The sequence below is a fragment of the Podarcis raffonei genome, chromosome 7, assembly GCF_027172205.1.
Source record: "Podarcis raffonei isolate rPodRaf1 chromosome 7, rPodRaf1.pri, whole genome shotgun sequence".
NCBI classification, from domain to species: domain Eukaryota; kingdom Metazoa; phylum Chordata; class Lepidosauria; order Squamata; family Lacertidae; genus Podarcis; species Podarcis raffonei.
In genome coordinates, this window is record NC_070608.1 from 61,731,302 (window position 1) to 61,754,483 (window position 23,182).

The 23,182-nt window shown below is 42.2% G+C and overlaps 2 protein-coding genes and 1 long non-coding RNA gene across 4 annotated transcripts; 2 read left to right on the top strand and 1 right to left on the bottom strand.

Moving 5' to 3' along the window:
• Positions 1 to 496: 496 nt before the first annotated feature.
• PAK1IP1 (PAK1 interacting protein 1) lies at positions 497 to 8,372 on the top strand. 2 transcript variants are annotated; one of them, XM_053396866.1, is made up of 10 exons: positions 497 to 1,062; positions 2,054 to 2,216; positions 2,777 to 2,897; positions 4,053 to 4,127; positions 4,335 to 4,387; positions 5,849 to 5,994; positions 6,079 to 6,176; positions 6,493 to 6,592; positions 7,236 to 7,362; positions 7,961 to 8,372. In XM_053396866.1, exons 1-10 carry the CDS (start codon positions 1,033 to 1,035, stop codon positions 8,113 to 8,115), a joined length of 1,068 nt encoding a protein of 355 aa, XP_053252841.1. In that variant the 5' UTR covers positions 497 to 1,032; the 3' UTR covers positions 8,116 to 8,372. The 2 variants fall into 2 exon arrangements, with proteins under 2 accessions (XP_053252841.1, XP_053252840.1); XM_053396865.1 differs by having other exon boundaries at positions 512 to 1,095.
• A 3,970-nt stretch (positions 8,373 to 12,342) lies between these two features.
• Positions 12,343 to 19,995, top strand: LOC128417765 (transmembrane protein 14C-like). The gene is made up of 5 exons (XM_053396884.1): positions 12,343 to 12,511; positions 13,975 to 14,051; positions 16,796 to 16,897; positions 17,790 to 17,877; positions 18,826 to 19,995. The coding sequence occupies exons 2-5, from the start codon at positions 13,976 to 13,978 to the stop codon at positions 18,881 to 18,883; spliced, it is 324 nt and encodes a 107-aa protein (XP_053252859.1). The 5' UTR covers positions 12,343 to 12,511; position 13,975; the 3' UTR covers positions 18,884 to 19,995.
• LOC128417766 (uncharacterized) lies at positions 14,834 to 18,829 on the bottom strand. The gene is made up of 3 exons (XR_008331545.1): positions 18,594 to 18,829; positions 16,548 to 16,639; positions 14,834 to 15,282 (listed from the first exon to the last, which is right to left on the bottom strand). It is a non-coding gene; the product is annotated as an uncharacterized LOC128417766 (long non-coding RNA).
• Positions 19,996 to 23,182: the final 3,187 nt, after the last annotated feature.

Consider the following 23,182-nt stretch of genomic DNA (forward strand, 5'->3'; position numbering starts at 1 on the left):
ATCCAAAATTAAGTAGTTCCCGCATTTTCTGTAACAGATGTTCAAGCAGGGGGGCTGCAAAAAATTGTGTTTCCCAATAGAAATATGCCTGTGTAATACAGTACTGTGATTTTTAAAAAATCAAAAAACCACCTTACCAGGTCCTTCGTTTTTCAACTGAAAATTTGATTTCGCCTAGAACTGTATGTTTAGCAAAATATATCTAGAAGGCGTCTCTGTCTCCCTTGAGTTTTAAGAGTTTAAAACGGGGGGGAGGTGCTTTACATTTCAATTCTAGACCCGCCTGTTGGGTTTTTTTTAAGTCCCATTAGTCCAACGCGGCTCACTTTCCCCTAGCGACGCTTAACAGTGCAACCGGGCTACGTCTAAAACGAAAGCCTTGGGCTTAGCCTTTGCAGAAAGCCCGACCCTCCGGTCCCCCAAGGTTCAGGTGTCAGTCGCAAGCGGCACAGCCTGGACTAAGCGCGCCCTGGAGGATTGCGCAGCCTTGCGAGGGGCCAACCCGACAGCGAGCGGGCGGGAGAAGCGAGTCTCCCGCACGCGCCGAGGCCTCCCTCACAGGGGCGGGGCTGGAGAAACTCCACGAGAAGAGCCGGGGGAGCCTGAAAACCACCCCAGAAGCGCCGGAGGAAGGCCGTTAAGGAATGAGAAGCGCCCGCTCGCCACCCGCCAGCGCCACCCGCGCTCCCTCAGCCCCTCCGATACTAACGTCTCCGGCCTTCCTGAGAGCCGCCATAACGAGGAGTTCGGATGTCGCAACGCTCCCTTCCGCCGCCGCCCCGCCTTCTTCCTTCTCCTCCCGACGACTTCCGCCCAAGGCTGCCCCGGTGACCGCCTGTTTGTTTTACTTCCGGCCGCTCCTCCCGCCCCCCCATACGAGGAGGTCGAACGGGAAGCGCCTGTCAATGAGGGCCGCAGCGCACGCGGGTGGCACAGTCTTCCGGCTCCTGATCAGGCGGGAGAATAGACAACCCCACGCCGCACAGCTAGTAAGGACCCCCGCGTCATTAGGCGCCGCCGAAAGGCTGAGAAATGGAGCTGCTAGGGGGCTGCTACGAACAGGTGCTCTTCGGGTTCGCAATACAGCCGGGTGAGGTAAGAACTGTATTTAAAAAAACAAAACCCAAACGAAAGCGAGGGGCGGGGTTGGAATGAGCAAAAAGTGGCGCGCTGTGCACTTACAGCGCGAGGGTCGCATGCGCGACGCACGCCACGCGAGATGCGACGCGCACGAGGGTCACGGGGGAGCTTGGCTGGTTCGCCTCGTCATGCTCAAAGGCTTCCTTCCCAGAAGCCTTCGCGGCATTAGCCACGCGCAGCTTCCTCCCTTGTGGGTTTGAATGTTGCCGAGAGGTGGTGGCGAGGAAAGGGCGTCTTCCTCCCGCCCATGGGAGGAACCACGAGGGTCATCTAGTCCAACCCCCTTGCAATGCAGGAATACTTTTGCCCGACGTGGGATTCGAACCCACGACCCTGAGCTTAACAGCTTCGTGTTCTACCGGCTGAGCTATCAAATCCTCCAACATTTAGGGACGTCCTATAACTCCATACCATCCAACATTTCTCCAATGAAAACAGACGTCCTGAGGAAAAGCAGGACATTCCAGGATCAAATCAGAATCCGGGATGATTTCTGTAAATCCAGGACTCTCCCTTCAAAAATAGGGACACTTAGAGGGTCAGTTATTCCCCTTTCCTCCGACTAAATGAGATCAAGGCGGCATCCCCATTTATCCTCACATCAAGTCTGTGAGGTAGAGATTATGACAAATTTTGATTGCAACAAATTTTGCAGACATTTCCTTGATTGAACATGGAATGTTTTGTGTGCTCTGTGCACATTCTGGTCTTGATTCCAACACAGTTCATCCTAGCTAAGTCCCTTTTAGAACTATGACAGTTAGTCACTCCTATAATTCCATTGCTTTCATGGAACTTGTTGATGAATAGGATTAGCTGCATCAGGCCCTCTGAAGATTAGTTCCCTTTTTCTATTTTAAAAATTGGGATATCATTAGCAAATAACAATTGTTCTTTTATGTTTCATCTTCAGAACTGGTCAGCTCTTCCTGATTTCACCCACCATGCTCACACTGCTTCACTGTCCGCAGTCGCTGTGAATGACAGATATGTAGTCACTGGCAGCAAGGATGAAACCATACAAATCTACGACATGAAAAAGAAAGTAGAACATGGGGCACTGATGCAACACGATGGTAAGGGGCTTATCATTCTTGTATTAGTTGCATGGATTGGGAGTGAGATATGTATTAGTGGGAGTTGGTTCTGAGCAGGACTTAAGTACAGAAATATATGAAGAGGCTTACAAATATTTGCCCTGATCCAGAGGCTACTTGCATGAAAGGTTGCAAGCATAAAGGCCTGATTCACTTCTGTAGTATTAATAAAAAGGGAAGCCAGCTCCAGCAGGTGCCCCAAGTGCCTGTGGGATTATGGATCAAGGGCACAGCCTTTAATCCAGCACATGGTAAAATGCACATGCCAACCTTATTTCAAGGGTTTGTTTCCAATTCTAAGCAGCATACACTGAAATAATTTTCATGGATTTCAGTGGACTCAAATTCAAAGTGGTACTGAGAACTGCAGGGTTCCTATACACCAAATGAGAGCCATAAGCTTCCAAACATAGTTTAGCATGTGCAGTTTTGCGGGGCATATCTAAATCTGCTACGCTGCAAAATTATCATTTTGAAATGTAGAAGACCTGTTTTAGTTCAAAATACATTAAATGTAACTGATTTGCATGGATTTTCAGGCACTGTAACCTGCTTGGAATTCTATGGAAGTTCACATTTATTGAGTGGAGCTGAGGACGGTTTAATATGCATTTGGAACACAAAAAGATGGGAGTGCTTAAAGTCCATTAAGGCACACAAGTAAGTATTGTTTTCTTCTTCTTTTTTAAAAAAGTGTATGGCTTAATTTCAGGGTTGCATGAGAAGCTTTCTTATGCCCTCTTCCCCTGCAACCATTCCAAAACAACTCTTCCAGAGAATCCAAAATGGCATGGTACAGAAGGCTACGGTGGGTGGTGGAAATTGGATAGGAACACCTTGCAGAAACTACATCCCATGCTGTTCTGGAGGGTTTCTTGAAGCTGTCTACAAGCCTATATATTTATCACACACCTGCGGTAAGCAGAGAATGCAGCATAAAACAGTTGTAAAATATCATTATGAAACAATTGTTATCGAAAAAACAGTAACAGAATCAAGCAACAACCAAGTCAGCCTAAGTTTGTTACTGCCCCCAAACTCACCTAAACAACTAAGAAAACACAGTAGAGTCAGGTTGGGGCAGGTTTTTCAATTAGGGAGTTCAAGTACGCCACTGAAGTGTAACAACTGAGGATGCTGCAGGGGTAGTCAACCTTTTTATACCTACCACCCACTAATGCATCTTTCTTGATGGGAAAGTTTCCTTACCGCCCACCAGTGCTCAATGGAAGGAGGATTCAGTTTGTGCCGTAGAACCCCCTACCGCCCACTTAGAATCCTGAAACGCCCACTAGTGGGTGCTGGGGACCAGGTTGACAATCCCTGCTCTAGTCTGAGCTTTCATTGATACTATTTCCCAGGGTTGTAGAATCTGGATATGTCAGAATTGGGAACTTCTTGTTGTTTTTTAAGCTGCTTATATCTCACGCTTAATCAAAAGGATCTCAGGGGGGATAACAGTCAAACTAAAATTAATAATTTATATAACCCCCCCCCAATATATATAAAAACACAATATATCCACCATCTCTCAGCTGATAGTTAGTATTAGTTTTCCGAAGCCTGTGAAGTCATGCCATGTTTTGAGCCAGTACTTGAATAACAGTGAAGTTTTCAACTGGATTGCAGGGGGCAGGGGATTCAAAAGCCAGGGTGCCGCTACAGAAAAGTTCTCCCTGCACGTCACTCCCACAAATGTAGTTCCTAATGGCAGGGTGCAAAAGACGGCCTTAATTCATGGGCAGCATTTAATTATTATTGCTAGTGAGTTCGTGGGAGTAATGAATCTTGACTTTCATTTGCTCTTTTTATCAGGGGCCATGTGACATCTTTTTCTATTCATCCTTCTGGGAAGTTAGCTTTGTCAGTAGGAACAGACAAGACGTTAAGGTGAGTCGGAAGGTTGCAACTTCAGAAACATTCATTTTAGTTTTATTTAAAACTTTAGATTCTTCTTTTCTGTAAACTCAAAGCAATTAACAAGTGATACAAATTCAAAAAGAAGTCCCAGAGGGGGAAAAACATTAAATTGTTCATTTTTAAAAACTAGTTAATTCTTCCCTCCAAAATATGTTTATTAAGCATCTTGTTTTTCAGAACGTGGAACCTTGTAGAAGGAAGATCTGCATTCATAAAAAATATAAAACAAAGTGAGTATATCCCCTTTGCATTTTGTCATATTCTGTAATTATAGAAATGTTCGTGCATTGCCAAATACCATGTGTGTCTCATTTTTTAGTTCAGAGTCCACAGTTATTGTGTCCTTGGATTTGTGATGCAGCCCTGAAAACCCTGAGAATCTCTATTTGTTACACAAATGTTTCAAGGTCCCCATTGCCTCATAATCCCATTGAATGCTATTATAAGTCTGCAGCCTTCTCACTGGCAATTATTCCTGGCAGAAACCTCATTCCCATCCTGAGTCCTATCCCTTCTCTGAACCTTTCAAAGCCCCTATCAATCTATGTTAATGGCTCTCAAGTTCTTAGTCTCCTGTATTCTGGAGTTACCTGTTGAGTGCCTCCAAGCAGTCTTTGTTGCTTCATGCCTCTTTCTCTTCAGCATAGCTAGGATTTGGTTTTTCTGTTAGGAGTGCTTCTAATGTCTTTGCACTGGTGGCATCTATGAAGGCAAAATAGTTAAACCATACTCCCCAGCACACCACCTAAATCTCCAGAAGGTCTTAGGATCCTTCAGACAGCATGGGAGATGAAATGGGGTCCTGCAGGAAATCATCTCCTTGACAGAAGCCTCTGCTGGATGAGAGCCTTCCTTGAACACAAGGAACACCACTGGCTACATGTTTTGCAAAGCAGAATCATTAAGGAAACTTTGGTTTATAGATAACTAATATATTTGCCTTTTTAAATCTTTATAGCCAACACTCTTTTAAAACACATGTAAAAACAAGGCAAAAATTTTACATAGTGGGGTATGTGTAATGTTTCATACTGTGAATAAGTATTTGTAGCGCATCACATTTGAAAAGAATCTTTGTCTAAGAGAGATGTTCTAGCAATATTCAGAAGGGAACTGGGAGGGGGGTCAGTAGCTTAATGTCCAAGACGTTTCATTTCTCTATTAGGCTTAGATTGCTGATAACATTCAGTATTAGGACTCAGCTACAGTGGTACCTTGGTTTACAACCATAATCAGTTCCAGAGGTCTGGATGTAAACCGAAACAGGTTGTAACCCAAGGCGCACTTTCGCCAATGGGGCCTCCAAAAAAAGGGGGGTTGTCATCCAAAAAAATGGGTTGTCATCCAAAAAAAGGGACACACACTTCTGGGTTTGACGTGGTTGTAATCCAAAACGGTTGTAATCCAAAATGGTTGCAGACAAGGTACCACTGTATACAGCTGAAAATAAAACATTTTAAATGTGTTTTAAGTGCAGTATACAATGTGTCACTTTATGGCAATGGTGAGCCTTATGGAAAATTATTTGTATTTTTAAAAACACTTTTTAAAAAAGCATTTTCTGAATGTTTTCTATATGTGTGTAGATTCCACCTTTGATTTCCTTATTTTGTTTGCAGTAAAGTGATTATTTGGTGTCTATTTGAAATTAATATTTTATAAAATCTGTATCATTTTTCCTCTTAACATAGATGCACATCTTGTTAAATGGTCACCCAGTGGTGAGGTATACGTGGTAGTTATAGCTAACAAAGTGGATATATACAACCTTGAAACTGCTTCTGTTTCTGGCACCATTGTTGCAGAAAAGAGAATATCTTCAATAAAGTTTCTTACAGTAAGTAGTAATGCAGTGTTAAAGTAAGTAAAGCATTTTAAATAAATTCAATCTGATTTATGCTTTCTTCACCTTTTCCTTCAGGATTCCATACTTGCCATTGCAGGAGATGAAGAATTTGTACGGTTATTTGATTGTGAATCTCAAAAGTGCCTTTGTGAATTTAAAGCTCATGAAAAAAGGTATTTTATTTCTGAAACATAATAGAAAGGATATTATGCATGCTCTGGCTCAACTTTTAGGAGTATATAATAGTCAGTTTTTAATTTTTTCTCTTTGGATTCTTGTTTTGTATTTTCATTATAAATGTGCCATAGTTTAGCACTTCAATTTTTTTACTGATTTTAACATGAAAGAAAGCATGTGTTTAAACCAGTAGCACTTGTAAGTGGTTAAAAAGGGCTGAATTGTTTCCTATCGCCAGTTTTCTTAGTGCTTGCTGCTGTTTAATTTTTACTGATTTTATTGGGATATTTCATACCAACTATTGATCCACAGAGTAAAAGAGATCTGCATTTTTGAAATGGAAGGCTTACATATTCTGGTGACTGCATCGAGCGATGGATACCTTAAGATGTGGAGTCTTGATCTTGAAAAGGTTTGTATATTACAAAGCTAAGTGCACCATTCATAGTTGAATCCTAAATTCCAAGAAGTGCAGTCATAATTTTTTTCATTGGCATTTAATAGCCACAATCTCAGCTAGCCGTGACGTCAGTGGGAAGCGTGCTTCTGAGTAAACACAGCTAGGATTACGTTACAGGTGTGCCTATGGCAGCCAAGTGAAAAGAGACGACACAGCTTTTACACCTTTAAGAGTTGTGTAGAAGAGGGCATTTCAGCAGTTAAGCTACATCTTCTGAAATTCCGTCATCAATACAAATATTAATGGTGTAAGCCCTTCTCTTTTTTTTATCTGGCCATCCTGTGCCCATCCTATCTTGGTTTGTTTGTTTGAAGAGTCATTTTGCTGTTCGTTTCACAGGGTGCGGATTCAACCTATGGGAACATATGGAAGCTTCCTTACAGTTAATCAGACCATTGGTCCATCTTGCTTAATAGAGTCTACTTTGCACTGCTTGGCAGCAGCTCTCCCAAAATTCCAGACAGAATTCACTCCCAGTCCTACCTAGAGATGCCAGGAATTAAGACTTAAGCACTTGGGAGTTTTCTCCATTGCTGCTACAGAATAACGTGGTTTCTGGGATTTACATTAACCATTTCTTTTCCCCTCACTTCAGATTAATAATTCCCCGTCATTGCTGTGTGAAGTCAATACTAAGGCCAGGCTTACCTGTTTAGCAGTTTGGCACAAAAGAGATTCAGAAGCCAAGAAGATCCCCAATGAAGCCACAACATCCTCTCAAGGTATCATAAAGCTTTCCTGGACTTCTGTTAAGTTTTCAGCTGTAGGGAATACAGCAATGACTTGTTTAAAAAAGGGTTAATCTATATTAACCAGATCCTACCATAAAGTATGTTTACAACGTTTTGGGGACAAGTGATTTTGGCTCTCATCAAACCAGTTCGCTCTGCAGAGTTGAAAAACCCACAAGTCCAATGATAGTTTGATTCAAGTTGTTATTTAGACAAGGGTGGTCATGGAGGTTGTTGTTCATACATTCAACAAAACAACAACAACTGGTTATTTTGTAAAATGTAGAGTTGACTCCCAATTTCTCCCTCCATTCATCTATGCCCCAAAGATGCTTCTGTAAGTGGTCAGTGTTTGGGGCTGTTTTCTCTTTTCCTCTGCAGTTCTAGAGAAGTAGGGGAACCTTTGGAATGGATGTGGGTAGCTGCAGGAGAAATTTGTGAAAATTGTCTCTCTCTCTCTTCCGTTCATGGAAGCCTCCCCTGGAAGAAAGAGCCTTCCATGTGTAGAGGGACACACTTGAATACTTTCCAGTGTATTTAAAGCATTAGATCTTTAAATTTAACAACGGATAACTTCATTTTGTTTCAGCGCATGAAGAGGAGCAACCATTGATAAAGAAAAAGAAAATTGGTTGGGCTGAGTGTGATAAGTCATCAGAGGGTGATGGCCAAGAAACCCCCAAGAAAGGAAAATTGGCTGGTGTACAGCAAAAGAAGAAAAAGATAATGCAGAAATTAAAGTGAATATGTCACTACCATTTGCAATTCTAATCCTATAATAAATTGCCACCAACCAGTGTACACTTTATTTCCAGCACAATTTTTTATTTAATTGCAATATTATGGCTATGCATTCATGGCAATTTGATCTGTTAATATTTATAGAAAAGAACCATTTTTATTTAAGCTGTGAGCATTTCCAGATCCTATGACCAAATATTTTTACAGAGGAGGAAACATTTTATGTTGTTAAATAAATATTTTATATAAAGCACCTGAAACGTTCTATTGTAGTGGTTGAATTTGTAAGTTTTGGAAGAACAAGTACAGAAACCTTCCTAGTATGGAAATACTTTTAAATTATTAATACAGGGTGATATGCTTGGATTCAACATGCCATCTTAGTTATGATGAAGTTATTCTGTGGTTCATTTATATAATGTTTTTTGGCCCAAAGGCCCCCAAAGTATAAACAGAATATTAATGCAAATTACAAACCTGATAGAAGTACAATAAGTAAAAAATTAAAGGTAAAGGACCCCTGACAGTTAAGTCCAGTTGCAGATGACTCTGGGGTTGCAGCGCTCATACCGCTTTACAGGCCGAGGGAGCCGGCGTTTGTCCGCAGACCATTTTTCCAGGTCATGTGGCCAGCATGACTAAGCCGCTTCTGGCCCAACGGTACACCGAAACCAGAGCAGCGCACATAAACGCTGTTTACCTTCCCACTGGAGCGGTACCTATTTATCTACTTGCACTTTTTGGCGTGCTTTCGAACTGCTAGGTTGGCAGGAGCTGGGACTGAGCAACAGGAGCGCAGCCCATTGCGGGGATTTGAACCGCCGACCTTCTGATCAGCAAGCCCTAGAGGCTCAGTGGTTTAGACCACAACGCAATATAAAAAAGCAATAATAAAAATAAATTTTATTTATATCCCGCCCTCCCCAGCCGAAGCTGGGCTCAGGGCGGCTAACAACAATCACAATAATCCAACATTCTAAAAACATTCATTATAAAATTAATTAAAATCAAATTGATGGCAACCATTAAGCAAAATTCTGTGCAGATTGCCAGAGAAGGGGGCCAGGCTGCGCCCTGACCAAAGGCCTGGTGGAACAGCTCTGTCTTGCAGGCCCTGCGGAAAGATGTCAGGTCCCGCAGGGCCCTAGTCTCTTGTGACAGAGCGTTCCACCAGATTGGAGCCGCGGCCGAGAAAGCCCTGGCTCTAGTTGAGGCCAGCCTAACCTCTCTGTGGCCTGGGATCTTCAGGATGTTTTTATTTGCAGACCGTAAATTTCTCTGTGGGACATACCAGGAGAGGCGGTCCCGTAGGTACGAGGGTCCTAGGCCGTATAGGGCTTTAATGGTTAAAACCAGCACCTTAAACCTGATCCTGTACTCCACCGGGAGCCAGTGCAGCTGGTATAGTACCGGATGAATATGATCTCGCAGCGAAGACCCCATAAGGAGTCTCGCTGCGGCATTCTGCACCCGCTGGAGTTTCTGGGTCAGTCTCAAGGGCAGCCCCACGTAGAGCGAGTTACAATAATCCAGTCTGGAGGTGACCGTCGCGTGGATCACAGTGGGCTAGGTCAGGGCGAAAGAGATAAGGAGCCAACTGCTTAGCTTGGCGGAGATGAAAAAATGCCGCCTTTGTTATAGCTGTAATCTGCGCCTCCATAGAGAGGGAGGTATCGAAGATTACACCCAAACTCTTAACGGACGATGCTGGCACTAATTGCACCCCCGCAAGAGATGGGAGTTGCCCCCTCAATCCCATATCGCTCCGTCCCAGCCAGAGGACCCCTGTCTTCGAAGGATTTAACTTCAACCGGCTCCCATGTAACCATCCGGCCACAGCTTCCAGACATCTGGTCAGTGTGTCTGGGGCCGAGTCAGGATGGCCATCCATTAACAGATAGAGTTGGGTGTCATCGGCATACTGATGGCAACCCAGCCCAAAACTCCAGACAAGCTGGGCGAGGGGGCGCATAAAGATGTTAAAAAGCATCGGGGAGAGAATCGCACCCTGAGGCACTCCACACACCAAGGAGTGGCGCGATGACAATTCCCCCCCAAGCGCCACCCTCTGTCCCAGAGAGAAACGAGCGCAGCCATTGAAAGACTGTGCCCTGGATCCCTACGTCGACAAGGCGGTGGTCCAGGAGTTCGTGATCGACCATGTCGAAGGCTGCTGACAGGTCTAGAAGAATCAGCAGCCCCGACCCGCCTCAATCCAGCTGCCTGCGGAGATCATCTGTTAGGGCGACCAGAGCCGTCTCGGTCCCATGACCAGTGCGGAAGCCAGACTGGAATGGATCGAGAGCCGATGTTTCATCCAGAAACCTACCAAGCTGTTCAGCAACCGCTCTCTCAATCACCTTACCCAGGAATGGAAGATTCGAAACCGGGCGGTAATTGGATAGATCTAAGGGATCTAATGATGTTTTCTTTAAGAGCGGACGCACCACTGCCTCCTTCAGTTCCCCTGGGAATATCCCGGTGCCAAGGGACAAATTGATGATATTACCCAGGGGGGCCAGCACCCAGTCTGGACACGCTCTAATCAGCCAAGACGGGCACGGGTCAAGAGGACAGGTGGTGGGCTTTCCAGCTCGGAGGAGTCTGTCCACATCGGCTGGGGATATCCAGTCAAAGTGGTCCAATACTGGACCCGAGGACAGTCGAGGGGCCTCCAGTTCCTTTATTGTATCCAAATTGGCAGGGAGGTCATGGCGGAGCAACAGGACCTCCGCAAAAAAGCTCGCAAATGCCTCACAGCTGTGTGTCAAATTGTTATTTAAATTTGGCTGTCCTTCAAGGGACGTTAAAGACCTAATTATACTAAATAATTGCACCGGGCGAGAGCTAGCGGAGGCAATGGAGGCCGAGAAGTAGCAAAACCACTGAATGCCCACCAATCATACCAGAGATACATTTGTGAATGTCATTCATGCTCTCGCCATAGAGGCAGCTCCTCCGCCCTCTCCTTGGCAATTAGAAGTCAGGTTAACACACCCACACCCTAGGGTTGCCATATTTCATAGATTCAGGACAAAACGCTGCCTTTCGGAAATTCTCCATATGGCAGCCATACCACACCCTGACTCTTCCACTTCAACTTGGGAGCAATCCCACTGACTCCCCACTGGCATATTTTGCTTCCTACTAGACCTTTTGATGACTGAGGTTTTGAGTAAAGAGGCATAGGGTTGCACTATGGACAGAACAAGAAACTTGCGAGCGAAGCTGCATAAATGTAATGGCCTATTGGGATTCTTTTCTGGTGTCCTTCAATTGCAATAGTAGTGCAGCAACCAACTTCCTATTCTTATCTGACTGCCCAGTTCATACAAGCAACTTGTTATCTAACCGAAGCCATAATAATTTTCAGGGTCCATTTAGCTCACTATTGCCAGCACTGGACAGTAGGGTTTCAGGGAGGAAGTCTTCCTGGACCTACTTGGAGATGATGGGGATCGAAGCTGGGACATTCTGCATACAAAACTCCAGCAATGAGCTAAGGTCCATGCAATCCTAAATTTGCCTACTTACACAAGTAAATCATACTGAGTTTAATGTGATTTATTCTCAGATAAGCATTTATAGGGTTGCAGTCAAAGGGCAGATCCATATGTTTAAAACACCTGGCTTTTCCCAAAGAATGCTAGGAGTTGTAGTTCTGTGAAGAGGAAACTACAGTTCCCACAATTCTTTGGGGTCAGTCATGTGCTATAAATGTACTTTTACCACTAAAAATAAATAAATAAATAAAACGACAGGCCGTTGTGAGGATAAAATTAAATAAATAAAACAAAGGACGGTATGGACCTGCGCTTAATTCCTACCCAGTAAATGTACTTGGGGCCGCAACCTGCCTTAACCAGCCCTGAAGATTCCAATGAAGGTTTTTAATTTGTTGCAATGTTCGGTGTGGATTTCAGGGTTGCAAGAACCCCGCTCCCCCGTTGCCCCTGCAAAACAGGCTCTCTCTCTCTAATATTCCAGAGAAACTAAAAAGAAAAGTCACTGTTTAGAGCTCGTCTCTTTTATGCGTGCAAAGGTTAGCTTTGGATGCAACCATTGGGGATTGCACCAGCAGAGTGGAAAAACGCTTTTGCAATGGCTCAGAGGAATGTTCTGATGCTTTGCCTCGCCTTTAATGAAATAACGCCCCACCCCAGCCCCGGCTATGGTACGTTTGGGTTGACGTAGTAGCTTTCTGTAAGAAAACCAAAGGGCAAGTCGCTGCTTGGCCACGATTTTGCAAATACAACTCGGGTTGTTGCTCTGCTTGGCCCGCGGTCACGTGCGTTGCTGTTTTGTAGTTCTCCCATTGCCCGGCGGGTTCGATATTTGCAAGGCTCCGTTTTGTTCTGTTCCTACGTTGTGACTCTTCTGCTGCTGCTGCTCCTGCAGAGTAAGTGACTTTATTCATGGAGATCCCTGCCCCGGTTTTTCTCTTCTTTTCTTAGAATAAGGCAGCAGCCAGCGAACTAACTGGCTTTGTACTGAACCTTTTATGAATACTGTATATATAATAGTTGGTGAACAGTAAAGGGATCCTGTGCGGACATAGATGGAAATCGGATTAATATCAGAGGGTAGTGTTCCCCCCATTACAGAAATTCAGAGTTTTAATAAAATAATGCCTTATCGGTCTAAATTGGAGCTTTTGATTAAGAGTACAGATTCACAGAACTCTTGGGTGTCCAAGATTTCAAATAAAACCCCTGAGAATTCTCTACTTCCAAGGAAAAAAACCCTCCGACAAAACAGATATCTAAATATGAGTAACACATGTGCGTTTATTTTGAAAATAATTGTCAGAGAACTCTTTGCTGCTAGTTACATGAAGTTAGAGGAACTTTTTATAGACATACCTGAAATTAAACAAATTACTACATTTTTAATTCCACCATTGCAAGGAGTATAGGGTATAGTTTTAGTCTCACAACCACACAGTGAGTTAAGTTCAGGTTGAGGATGGTGTATGTTTTCCTTTAACCTGTTTCCCTCTCCCCCATAATTTCAAAATTTAGAAGAGCATGCTAAGGAAATGTCCATAATATGAGTCTATTATTATTTAAGTCTGCAGGTGTTTAGCAAACCAATGTATAAACCCAACATTAAAGATGTGTCTGTTGAATTCATTTATGTTTCTGTGTCCATTCCTGGTAAATGTACTTACAAACACATCTTACATTGCTCTTTTCAGCAAGTGTTTTACAATCCTTACTTCATTTCTCTCCTCTACAGTTTCCTTTGAGAGGTAGATAATTGCTACTTGCATGGAACACCATTTTCGATTGGTTTCTCCAAAACCACTCAATAAATCCAAGACCAAGCTAATATATTTTTTTCCTTTTGAAAAAGTGTTTTCCCCCTTATTATTTCTTAAATTAATATACTGCTCTCCATCGAATGATCACAGGGTACCTTAAGGTATAAAAACACAAAAATACATAACCAAAATCCCCCCACATTCAAAGGCCCATAAATTGGGGGTTTTCTTCTAAGCAAGTAGGGTTTTTTCATGAGCTCTGTCAAAATAATCCGAAACAAAGGAGGCTGTGAGCAGGAATATGTTAAATTGTCATTTACCTGCAGTAATCAGGCATGGGAGAATTTATAGAGTTCTAGTCTTGTCTTCTATATTTTATGGTTGCCCATATGCCTGAAACAATTTAAATTGGTATTTGGTGGGCAGGCCAGTAACTTCTGAGACCTTATTTGCAAGGCTGAGAATATGACAAATGCTGTGTCATTGGAAGAACAGTCTATACTTAAGACAGTTTTAGCACAAGGTGCAAAAAGTCAATTTGTATCTGATTTCCATCCGTTACAAACATTTACCACATACATATCTCTATTGCATTCCAGAATGGGGTTGGACTGGATTGGTTTTGGCTATGCAGCTTTAGTGGCTTCTGGCGGGATGATTGGCTATGCAAAAGCAGGTATAGTATTGATGTCGCCTCACAGTCTTGTTTTCTGGTGTTAAATAGCCATTTCAAACATGGTGCCCTCCAGCAGTTATTGGACTCCAGTTCCCATCAGCTCTAGCTAACAGAACCAATGGTCAGGGATAATGGGAGTTATAGCCCCGCACATCTGGAGGCGGCACCAAGTTAGGAAACGCAGAATTATATTCTCTGAAATGGAGGTCCCTCTTGTAAAAACGGAAAACTTCCAACTATGCATTCCTACTATCAGTCTATATACAGATATCAAGCTGCTGTTACTAGTTTTTGCTGTAGGGTGCTGATTAGCAGTTGTAGGGAACTGACACCCTTCCTATGAGAAAGTGCTTTAGAATGATAAAGGCAAAGGCTGATAATCTATGGTCTCAAGACCCAAAACGTTTGCGTGTTGCAAGCCACATTGTTTTCCCCTGACTTGCGCACAGTGCCCATCGAGGTGTCACATATTCACTAAAATTTTACTCAGAGTAGTACTGAAATTAATGAAGATTAGGTCCGACAATTTCAGTGGGGCTACATAAAACTAAGTTGAATACCACCCATGGTTATTTGAACAAACATGTTGCTCTGTGGTTCTAACATGTAGATTTTCACCTCTGCAGAACAGCTAAACAGTGTATCTTGTGTTGCAATGGCATATTGTTAGCATTGACAGAACTTACCTACTCTACCTAGAAACAAGAACTTCCTTAACGTTTTGAGGGAAGCAGAAAACCCCCTCAAAAAAGCCATAATTTGTGTGAGGGGTTTGGAATATATGTAATATGTGTTTTCTTACCAAACCTAACACAGACACACAACTACCTAGGCAGCAAGTAATGTATTTTGTGTTCATAGAGGGAAATAATTGTTGGGGTTTTTTTCTCCCCATGGTTTTATTTCTACAAATGAATAATTTAACAAGAAAGGTCTCTCAAGAACTGATGGTAGCAGTTCTGTAACAAAAGCCATTCGGGGCATATTTTTCTCTGGGCTTGCATGTATAACTTCCATTAACCTTGATGGAAAATCGATGTATTGATTTGTGATGATACTCTTCACGTGGTGAGGGGCTTCTTACAGGATTCTTCTTGCAGCATTTTGAGTAGTTGGAATGATGGTTAGAGACATAATGGTCTCTGAGAATAAGTTCAAGGTGTGGGGGGGTGAACCCAGATGGAAGATTTTTTTTTTGTTTCTTTTGTCCTTCATTTTAACTTCTCTGTGGCTAGAAGGCAAGCAAATCAAAATTTAAAAGAGGGAAGCAACAACCTAATGCCATGTTTTTTAAGATATCTAGGAGAATAGATCTAAGTATTTGAATTCCAGGACTGACTTTTTATTCACAAGGGCATTATGAAAATGACAGATCACACACTGATGATGAGAATAACAAATCATTCCAGGTCATTTCAGTGGCATGATGGAAGGAAGGCAGAATGCCTAGACAGAAAATACTCAAGGCCATTTTAACAGTGCCCTTGATGCTTCAAGTCCAATTAGGTTTGACCTGCAAATGGAACAAGTGGTGTTAGAAATTGGTGTTGAGTGCTCCCTTAAGCCTTATTAATGGGACCATTCACCAGTAGCCAAAGGTGGTGACATTTCATCAATTTCGTTTGCAGGTCACCTCTTTATATATAAACTGATAACGGGAGTAGAAGCAGCCTCCTGAGGCCACTTTCCTAGAATAGTGCAGGATTATCCTTTGCCCAGAGTAACTGTACTAAGGGCTCATTTAAAAGGACACTAAAGTGAATGTTGAGTTACACCACAGTAAATGTTGAGTTTTACTATGGGGAAGTTGTGAGGAGACAACAGAAAGAACAGGGGTTTGGTACTTGTTTGCTTTTTAAGGTAGATTTCTATTTCTGGTTTGTAGGCTAGCCTGATGTAATGACAAACTTTGATGTGATCAAACCATAAAGTGAGAGAGGGAATTAGAGTGCGTGAGGGAAGGAGCGAGTATCTATGTTCAGCACCTGGACAAAAAAACAGGCCATGGTTTGCTGTTATATGTGAACAATGTCTTCATCTTTGAGTAGATGAGCAATACTACTAGCCTTTTTTATTATGTGAAAAATATGCTCATCCTTCAAGTATTTAAAAGGGGAAATTTAAATAGTTGGGGTAAACCTTACCTGTTTCCCAGATGGCACATATGATTATGAGGTTAGCATAGTGCACTGGTCTTCCATCTGGTGGGCTGCAGCCTGATTCAAGGTGGGTTGCAATAGGAGTTTAAAAATGGGTCCTCAAATGCATGTTTTGATGACAAGTGGGTTCTTAGTCTGAATAGGTTAAAGATATCTGGGACAGCAGATATCACATATTTTGTAAGGCAGGATTTTTCATGTTTTTCAGACCTAGGATTCACTTTCAATACCAACAGGCAACATTTCACCTACTTAATTTTTATTTTATTTTTTACAATATACAGTCATCTTTCTCCTCTGTTTTTAGCATGCTCTACCTTCCTTTGCCTTCACTTACCAAAACCTTCAAAGAAAATGGTGGTCCCACTGGTGCGACCAACCTTGGTGTGCCTTACATGCGGATCTGACCCCACCAGTTCAGGGCTTGCGCTATAAAGCATCAGATCAATTCAAATATTAAACATTTGAGCAATGCTTTATTTTTTAGCTGAAAATTACTTAGAACAGAATAAATTTTGTTGGTTTGGTTTATGTACCCCGTTTGTATCTACAGCTTAAAAACATTACTTGTTTTATTTATTCCAGGTAGTGTCCCATCTTTAGCTGCTGGTCTTCTTTTTGGGAGTTTAGCAGGACTTGGAGCTTACCAACTTTCTCAAGACCCAAAAAACATTTGGCTTTCATTGAGTAAGCATAACTGGGAAAATGTATATATGTGAATTACGTAAAAGTAACTCTTAAACACAACCCTTTGAATGCATCTGATGCATTTTATTTCATTGGTGTACTATAACAACAGCAACAAAACCACTTGATACAAGCAGCAAAGTTAAATACCAATTTTATCAGGAGGCTGATTTGGAATAAATGTGTGGTCCTTTCATGTGTAGTGTTGTGTGTTGTACCAGGAAGCTGATTCTGGAGCACACATGCATAGCATCATTTGATGAATTAAACCACATGTGTCAGTTAAAGCAATCCTAAACACACTTACTAGGGAGCAACCCCATCCCAACACTGTAGGACATCATCAGGGATGATGGGAATTGTAGTCCATCATCTGGAGGACAGCTGGTTCCCCATCCCTGCTCTGAGATATATCCCATGCTCCCAATTGTGTGCTGTGATGCAACTTGAAATTAGGAAAGTGCCTCTGAACATTCCTTAAGAGTACATTTCTCAGCTGCTTAGCCCAATTGCACAATGCTGGCTTTTTCACTACATTTCTCTGAGGTTAGATTTTAGGTAGAAATAGATTATTCATCTTACAGTTCATCATTTCTGTCTGGTAATAATAATAATAATAATGTGTAATTTGAACTTGGTGTGAAATTTCTGGAGCATTTTGTTGATTAGGTGGTCAACAAATTTTCAAAATAAATATTAAATAATTATTTGGTTGAAGTTACTAAGGAGTGTAAAACGGTTACATTGGTACACATCTTTGAGCTGTGTGTGTCCTTGTTTGTTTGCGCATGTGACATAATAAAGTTGATAACTTGGCTTTTTTAATCATTGCCCTCAAGTCGGCAGAAACACCCCTGATATAATGCTGCTTCTGTTTCTATCTTTCAATTAGTTGCTTCTGGAACCTTAGCTGGTATTATGGGCATGAGATTCTACAACTCGGGGAAATTCATGCCTGCAGGACTGATTGCTGGTGCAAGGTATTATGCTGCGTGTTTATTTTATTTATTTTGCTTTTGACATTAAGGCTGCATTCCTGTTGCATACATGCCAGTTAAAATCAATGGGACATACCGGTACTTCTAAACAGGCACAGTTAGGATCAGGCTGTAATTTTAGTTTTATAAAATTGCATTCTAGAAACTGTATTGCATAACACTTTTGGGGGATAAGCAATTTTGTTGTGCATTTCGGTACTTCTTATTAGATAAGAGCATTTTATTAAGCAAGATCTGGTTTAGGTTGACCCATTCTGTGGCTTTCAAGATTATACATGCCGGCCACCTTTCGAAACCTTCTCTTCTCCCCCTGCTCCATCTCCCGTAATCTATATTTCCACTCATTGGCAACCAAAGCCTCCTATTAGCCATCCCTTCAGCCAATCAGCAGTTGACTTGTTGATAGCTTAATTAAAATTCTTAAGTCGCCTTTCTTAAACATGTCCCAAGATGAATTACAGATATACAAAATACACAACACTGTAAAATGAAACAACAGTGAAATCATATAATACTAAAAGCATGCATTCCATAAAAATTAACGAAACAGAACTGGTGTACTCTGAAGCTAAATCAACCTGGTGGCTACGTCTGCATTTCTCCAGGAAGGGAGATTTTCTCATTTGCACTGTAGACCCCTTGGGAGAAATGGGGGCACAGACTGTCTTAGCACTGCCAAAAAATGAGACAAGCATTACCTGGTCCTGAGGAACTGCATGGTTCCAGTTTGGGAAGGCTGAGAGTTGGGGCTACTGACATAATGGAGAACTACTGGACAACATGTTTGCTTTCTCCCATTTCTGTCCCAGCCTCTGAATTAAAATATTGGAGGTGTGCTGCACATGCAGTGAGTCACAAGAGCAATTGTGTAGGAGGCGGCTTCGCACAGTTCTGTCATTTAGATAAACTTGACTACATTTTCATTTAAAGCCTCTTGATGGTTGGGAGACTTGGACTGAAGATGTATGAGAAGCCACATGAAGGATAACAGGACCTCACACGAGGCCTGAGACACATGGATAAGAAGACTGAACACCAGGCGCCAGGATGAATGTGCTATGGGAAAGAGAAGGACAAAGAAAGAGCACACCCTAAATATCGAGGGTCCTAATTTTTAAAAAGATATGATAGAGGTCATTGACAGTGTCTTATTGTGTACAGAAATGTTTCTTTTTCACATTATAGAACTACTGTTTATGATATGAAATTCAGTGTGGTATATTTGTTGTAGATGAAGACAAAGTGTGTTGATTGGAAAGGCAAAGGCAGGCTTTTGGCTTAACCGATAAAGAGATTATAAATTATAAGGCAGCAGGGAAGGCGTGGCTGAATGCAGTTTTTATCTGTTCTGCTGCATGGAAGCAGCAGAGAACAGGGTCGGCCTGGATTCCACCATGGCCCATATTGCTTTATTCTAAAAGCTGTGGGAATAGTCCCTTATGCTGGTGTTCTGACATAACAGTACTCTTCTAAATTCACGTAGTAATAACATTTACGAGGATGTATATATAGGCAAATTTGATAGAGTCTGAGAGCCCTCACCTTACCTGCTTCTTATAGCATGTCCAGGGAGCCTTTGTCGCTTCATATGTTGTTGGATTCCAACTCCCATCAGCCTCAGCCAGTAGGGTCAATGGTCAGGGATGATGGGAATTGTGGTCCAGCAACAACTGGAAGGCCACAGCATACTCACCCCTCTCACATATAGGATGTTTTTGCAGGCATTGTAAGTCGCTGCAGATGCCATCATAGTTTCAGCAGAGGAGAGGATCAGGCTTAACCCTGATGGAGTTTTCAGCTAGGAGCTTGCTTCTATAGAAACATAAGGGTAATATTTTTCTTACCATGTTAAGTAAAATGCTACTGGTTTTTGTTTTTAATTAAACAGATAGAATTATGGTAGTCAAAACTATTCTTTACTGGATTGGTATACTTTTGTGCTGTTCTTTTTTCGAACTTATTTTTATTATTATTTTTGAAAGGTGCAGTCTTTGATCGTATATCCATGTCTTATCTTTTTAAATATAATGAATTGGTGGGAAATATTGAATTCAATCCATATATGCTATTTTCTTACATCATTAAACCCTATGCAGACGACTTGACATTTCTGTTGTGATTGATTTAAAGGTAACAATTGCTTTCGTAGTGTTTGTAACCAAATGGAAAAAAGTTTCCATAGTTACTCAACCAGACATTTTCACATCTTTGAGAATAATGGTGCAATCCCCAAAACGTGGGAAGCTATTCAAATTGTGATTTGTGTACTGGGTGTGACAGGGACACCGACGTTTTAGTTAGGATAAACAGGATAAATCATTGTGTGATGCATCCATTAAGAGTGGAGGCTCAGGCAAAAACCTTAGTCTGATTGCCAGTGTGTAGAATGTGGACCTGTGCTGTGTGATGGACAGAAATTCAGCAGCGATCCTTTCCTATCACTGTGGTCCTATGATGAAAAATGCTTTGTGCACCTCTACCAGCAAAAATTAACAACATTGTTGGGACCCCTGCGCTGAAGAAGAATGAATGGGAGGTGATTGTTGCTAACATTCAGTTAGTCTTGTTAGGGTTTGTTTCACTCATGACTCAACTATGTATTGCAGAAAATAAGAATGGTTAAAATTATTTGGTTTGCACTATTACATGGGTGCTAAAACCAAAGGTTTTATCATGTGCTTGGCAGGCCACAATATCTGGCTAGTGTGCTACCTTTAGTCTGGGGGAAACAGGTGGACAATTTTGATAGCCTACTATAGATTGAACATGCACATATAGCACACAGCGTCTCTGTGTGATAGTACTGATGACATGAAATGATAGGCTAAAGCCGCTTCTGCATTTGAAGCAGCCAATGTGAATGGATAACAAAGGGAAAGGTCAAAAGTGATGGGGTACAACAAGCTTAGGGGAGGAGCCCCCAAGCAGACCTCTCCAGAGACAAATGTATGGCTCTGGTTTGAACAGACACATTAAAATAATACGTTGTGTGTGGATCGCATCTGCATTAGCATTTGCAGGTTGAGACGACAGAGGGTGCTAAAAAGCTTTGCTGTCTCAGATAGGATTAATATGGAATTTAAAAAACACACAGATGAAACATGAAAAATTAATGTAAATCCAAGCTGAAACTTCTTGGATAGAAATTGTGCTGTTATGATAAGACATGCTTGTTGGCTAAAGAAACTTGTACATGAGAACGGAATCGAATTTCAAGAATGATGGTTTGCAACATACTCTTGAGTTCAACATTATGGGAGCTGTTGTCCTGCAGCATTTGGAGGGCTACAGGTTCCCTAACCTGGACATACTCCCATCTGATCTTCAGGAGCCACTTCCCTGTACAGTGGTACCTCGGGTTAAGAACATAATTCGTTCCAGAGGTCCGTTCTTAACCTGAAACTGTTCTTAACCTGAGGTACCACTTTAGCTAAGGGGGCCTCCCGCTGCTGCTGCGCCGCTGCCGCCACACAATTTCTGTTCTCATCCTGAAGCAAAGTTCTTAACCCGAGGTACTATTTCTGGGTTAGCGGAGTCTGTAACCTGAAGCGTCTGTAACCTGAGGTACCACTGTACTGAGAGAATTAAGAAGCTCTCTTAAACTAGATTACCTGAATGACTCAGGGAAAGGTAAATCCAGTGATGACCAACTGCAGGCTGGTTCCTGAACTTTCTCATTTCAACATGTGAAAGAGAGAGTGTGTACAAAACATCACCCTCCAACAAGTATTTACATGCGAAATATGCTGACAGACAAGCACTATTTGGATCAGTTTCATGGCCAGCACCAGAAGAGGGTACAGAATCCAAATCCACTTTGTAACCTCAAGTAAGGAATCCTAACACTCATGCAGAAAGGCAATTAGCTGTGTAAGTAGCAGAGGCTCACTGGAACAAAGGTTGTAATGTTCCTTCAAAGGCACAGGGGACTTGCTTATCAGGTGCACTGTAGAAAAAGAGATGGAATTAATGTTATCCCTTAGCAGGGCTGCAGGGTCTGGCAGATTTATTAGTCCCTTCCTCTCATAAACATGTCATCCTCAGGAGTTGATTCCAAATTCTGTTTTATTAGCGTTCAGCTCCACATCAAGAAGAGCATAAACAGGCTGCTGAAGAACAGTGGGGAGAAAATGCATTAAATGTTTCTAAGACAAAAACAGGTGCAGTTGAACCTTGGATTGTTAGACAATGCTTGGAAATGCAGGATTATGTTCTCAGGGCTGTGAGAACTGTGTTGTCTCAAATTACTAGAAGCTGCTTATCGTTGTTAAGAGTGTGATCCAGGGAGTTCCAGGTTCAATCTCAACTTAATTCACCTAATGAGCTATTGTTCAGCTCCTTTCTAATAATTCTAATAATTATAATTATTATAATTTATTTATACCCCACCTATCTGGCTGGGTTTCCCCAGCCAGTCTGGGCAGCATCCAGCACATATAAAAAAGTAATAAAACATCAAACATTAAAAATCTACAGCTAGTCTTGTCAACTGATCACAAAAAGAGAGTCCCCACTGGGTGGCGGTGGTTGTTTTTTAAATACCAGTAAGGTGGTTGCTAGATGTTTCCGTGCAGTGTCTCGGAATCTGGACCATTGCTGGAATTTTTGAGTAAAAGCAGCATCATGTTCACATGCACTGAGGTACCCTGTCATTAGAGCTGAGCATCCATTTAACTCACTGCTCCATGTAAGGTTGCTCCATGCATGTGGTTCTTCCTGAGCCACTTATAGACTCTGAAAGAGGTGCAGAAGTCCAGAAGAAACAGGATGAACATTGTGGCGGCAGAACAATGCGGTAGTGGTTGGATATCCAGGTGGAAAAGAGCACAGGGCCCCTGCACCCTCAACAGTTGTGTAGAAGAGTTTCAACTGATGTATCTCCATTACTCACTAAGCCACCCTAGGTAATAGTGTGACATGCAGTAGTGGAGATTGCTCTCATACTTGCTTTGCTGTCATAGAAACTAGGAGCACATAGTCCATCACACTTTTCAGAAGCAAAGAGGTTTATTTTTTGCTATTTGCTCTGCAGTTTGCCAGTCTGGACCCCCCCCCCCCCCCGGCCACCTTACCAAGTAGAGTGAAATGACTGCCTCAGGTCATGAAAGGGAAAAGCAAACTATTAACAGCTTCTGCTCCCTGCATGTCCCCAAAATCAGCTCTGGAGGGTTGAGAGGCATGGAGGAAGAGAGGAAACGGAAGTCCCATTGCGCCAGCACAACTATGCACAGAGAGCATTGGATACAACTCATTGTATTTGTACTCCAGGGAGAGGCTTTGTTCTTTC

Coding starts and splice junctions, on each gene's coding strand:
- PAK1IP1 (XM_053396865.1), top strand. CDS start 1,033: ATGGAGCTGCTAGGGGGCTGCTACGAACAGGTGCTCTTCGGGTTCGCA. Junction 2,217..2,776: donor GGCACTGATGCAACACGATG/GTAAGGGGCTTA, acceptor ATGGATTTTCAG/GCACTGTAACCTGCTTGGAA. Junction 6,593..7,235: donor GGAGTCTTGATCTTGAAAAG/GTTTGTATATTA, acceptor CCCTCACTTCAG/ATTAATAATTCCCCGTCATT.
- LOC128417765 (XM_053396884.1), top strand. CDS start 13,976: ATGGGGTTGGACTGGATTGGTTTTGGCTATGCAGCTTTAGTGGCTTCT. Junction 14,052..16,795: donor GATTGGCTATGCAAAAGCAG/GTATAGTATTGA, acceptor TATTTATTCCAG/GTAGTGTCCCATCTTTAGCT. Junction 17,878..18,825: donor GGACTGATTGCTGGTGCAAG/GTATTATGCTGC, acceptor TTTCATTTAAAG/CCTCTTGATGGTTGGGAGAC.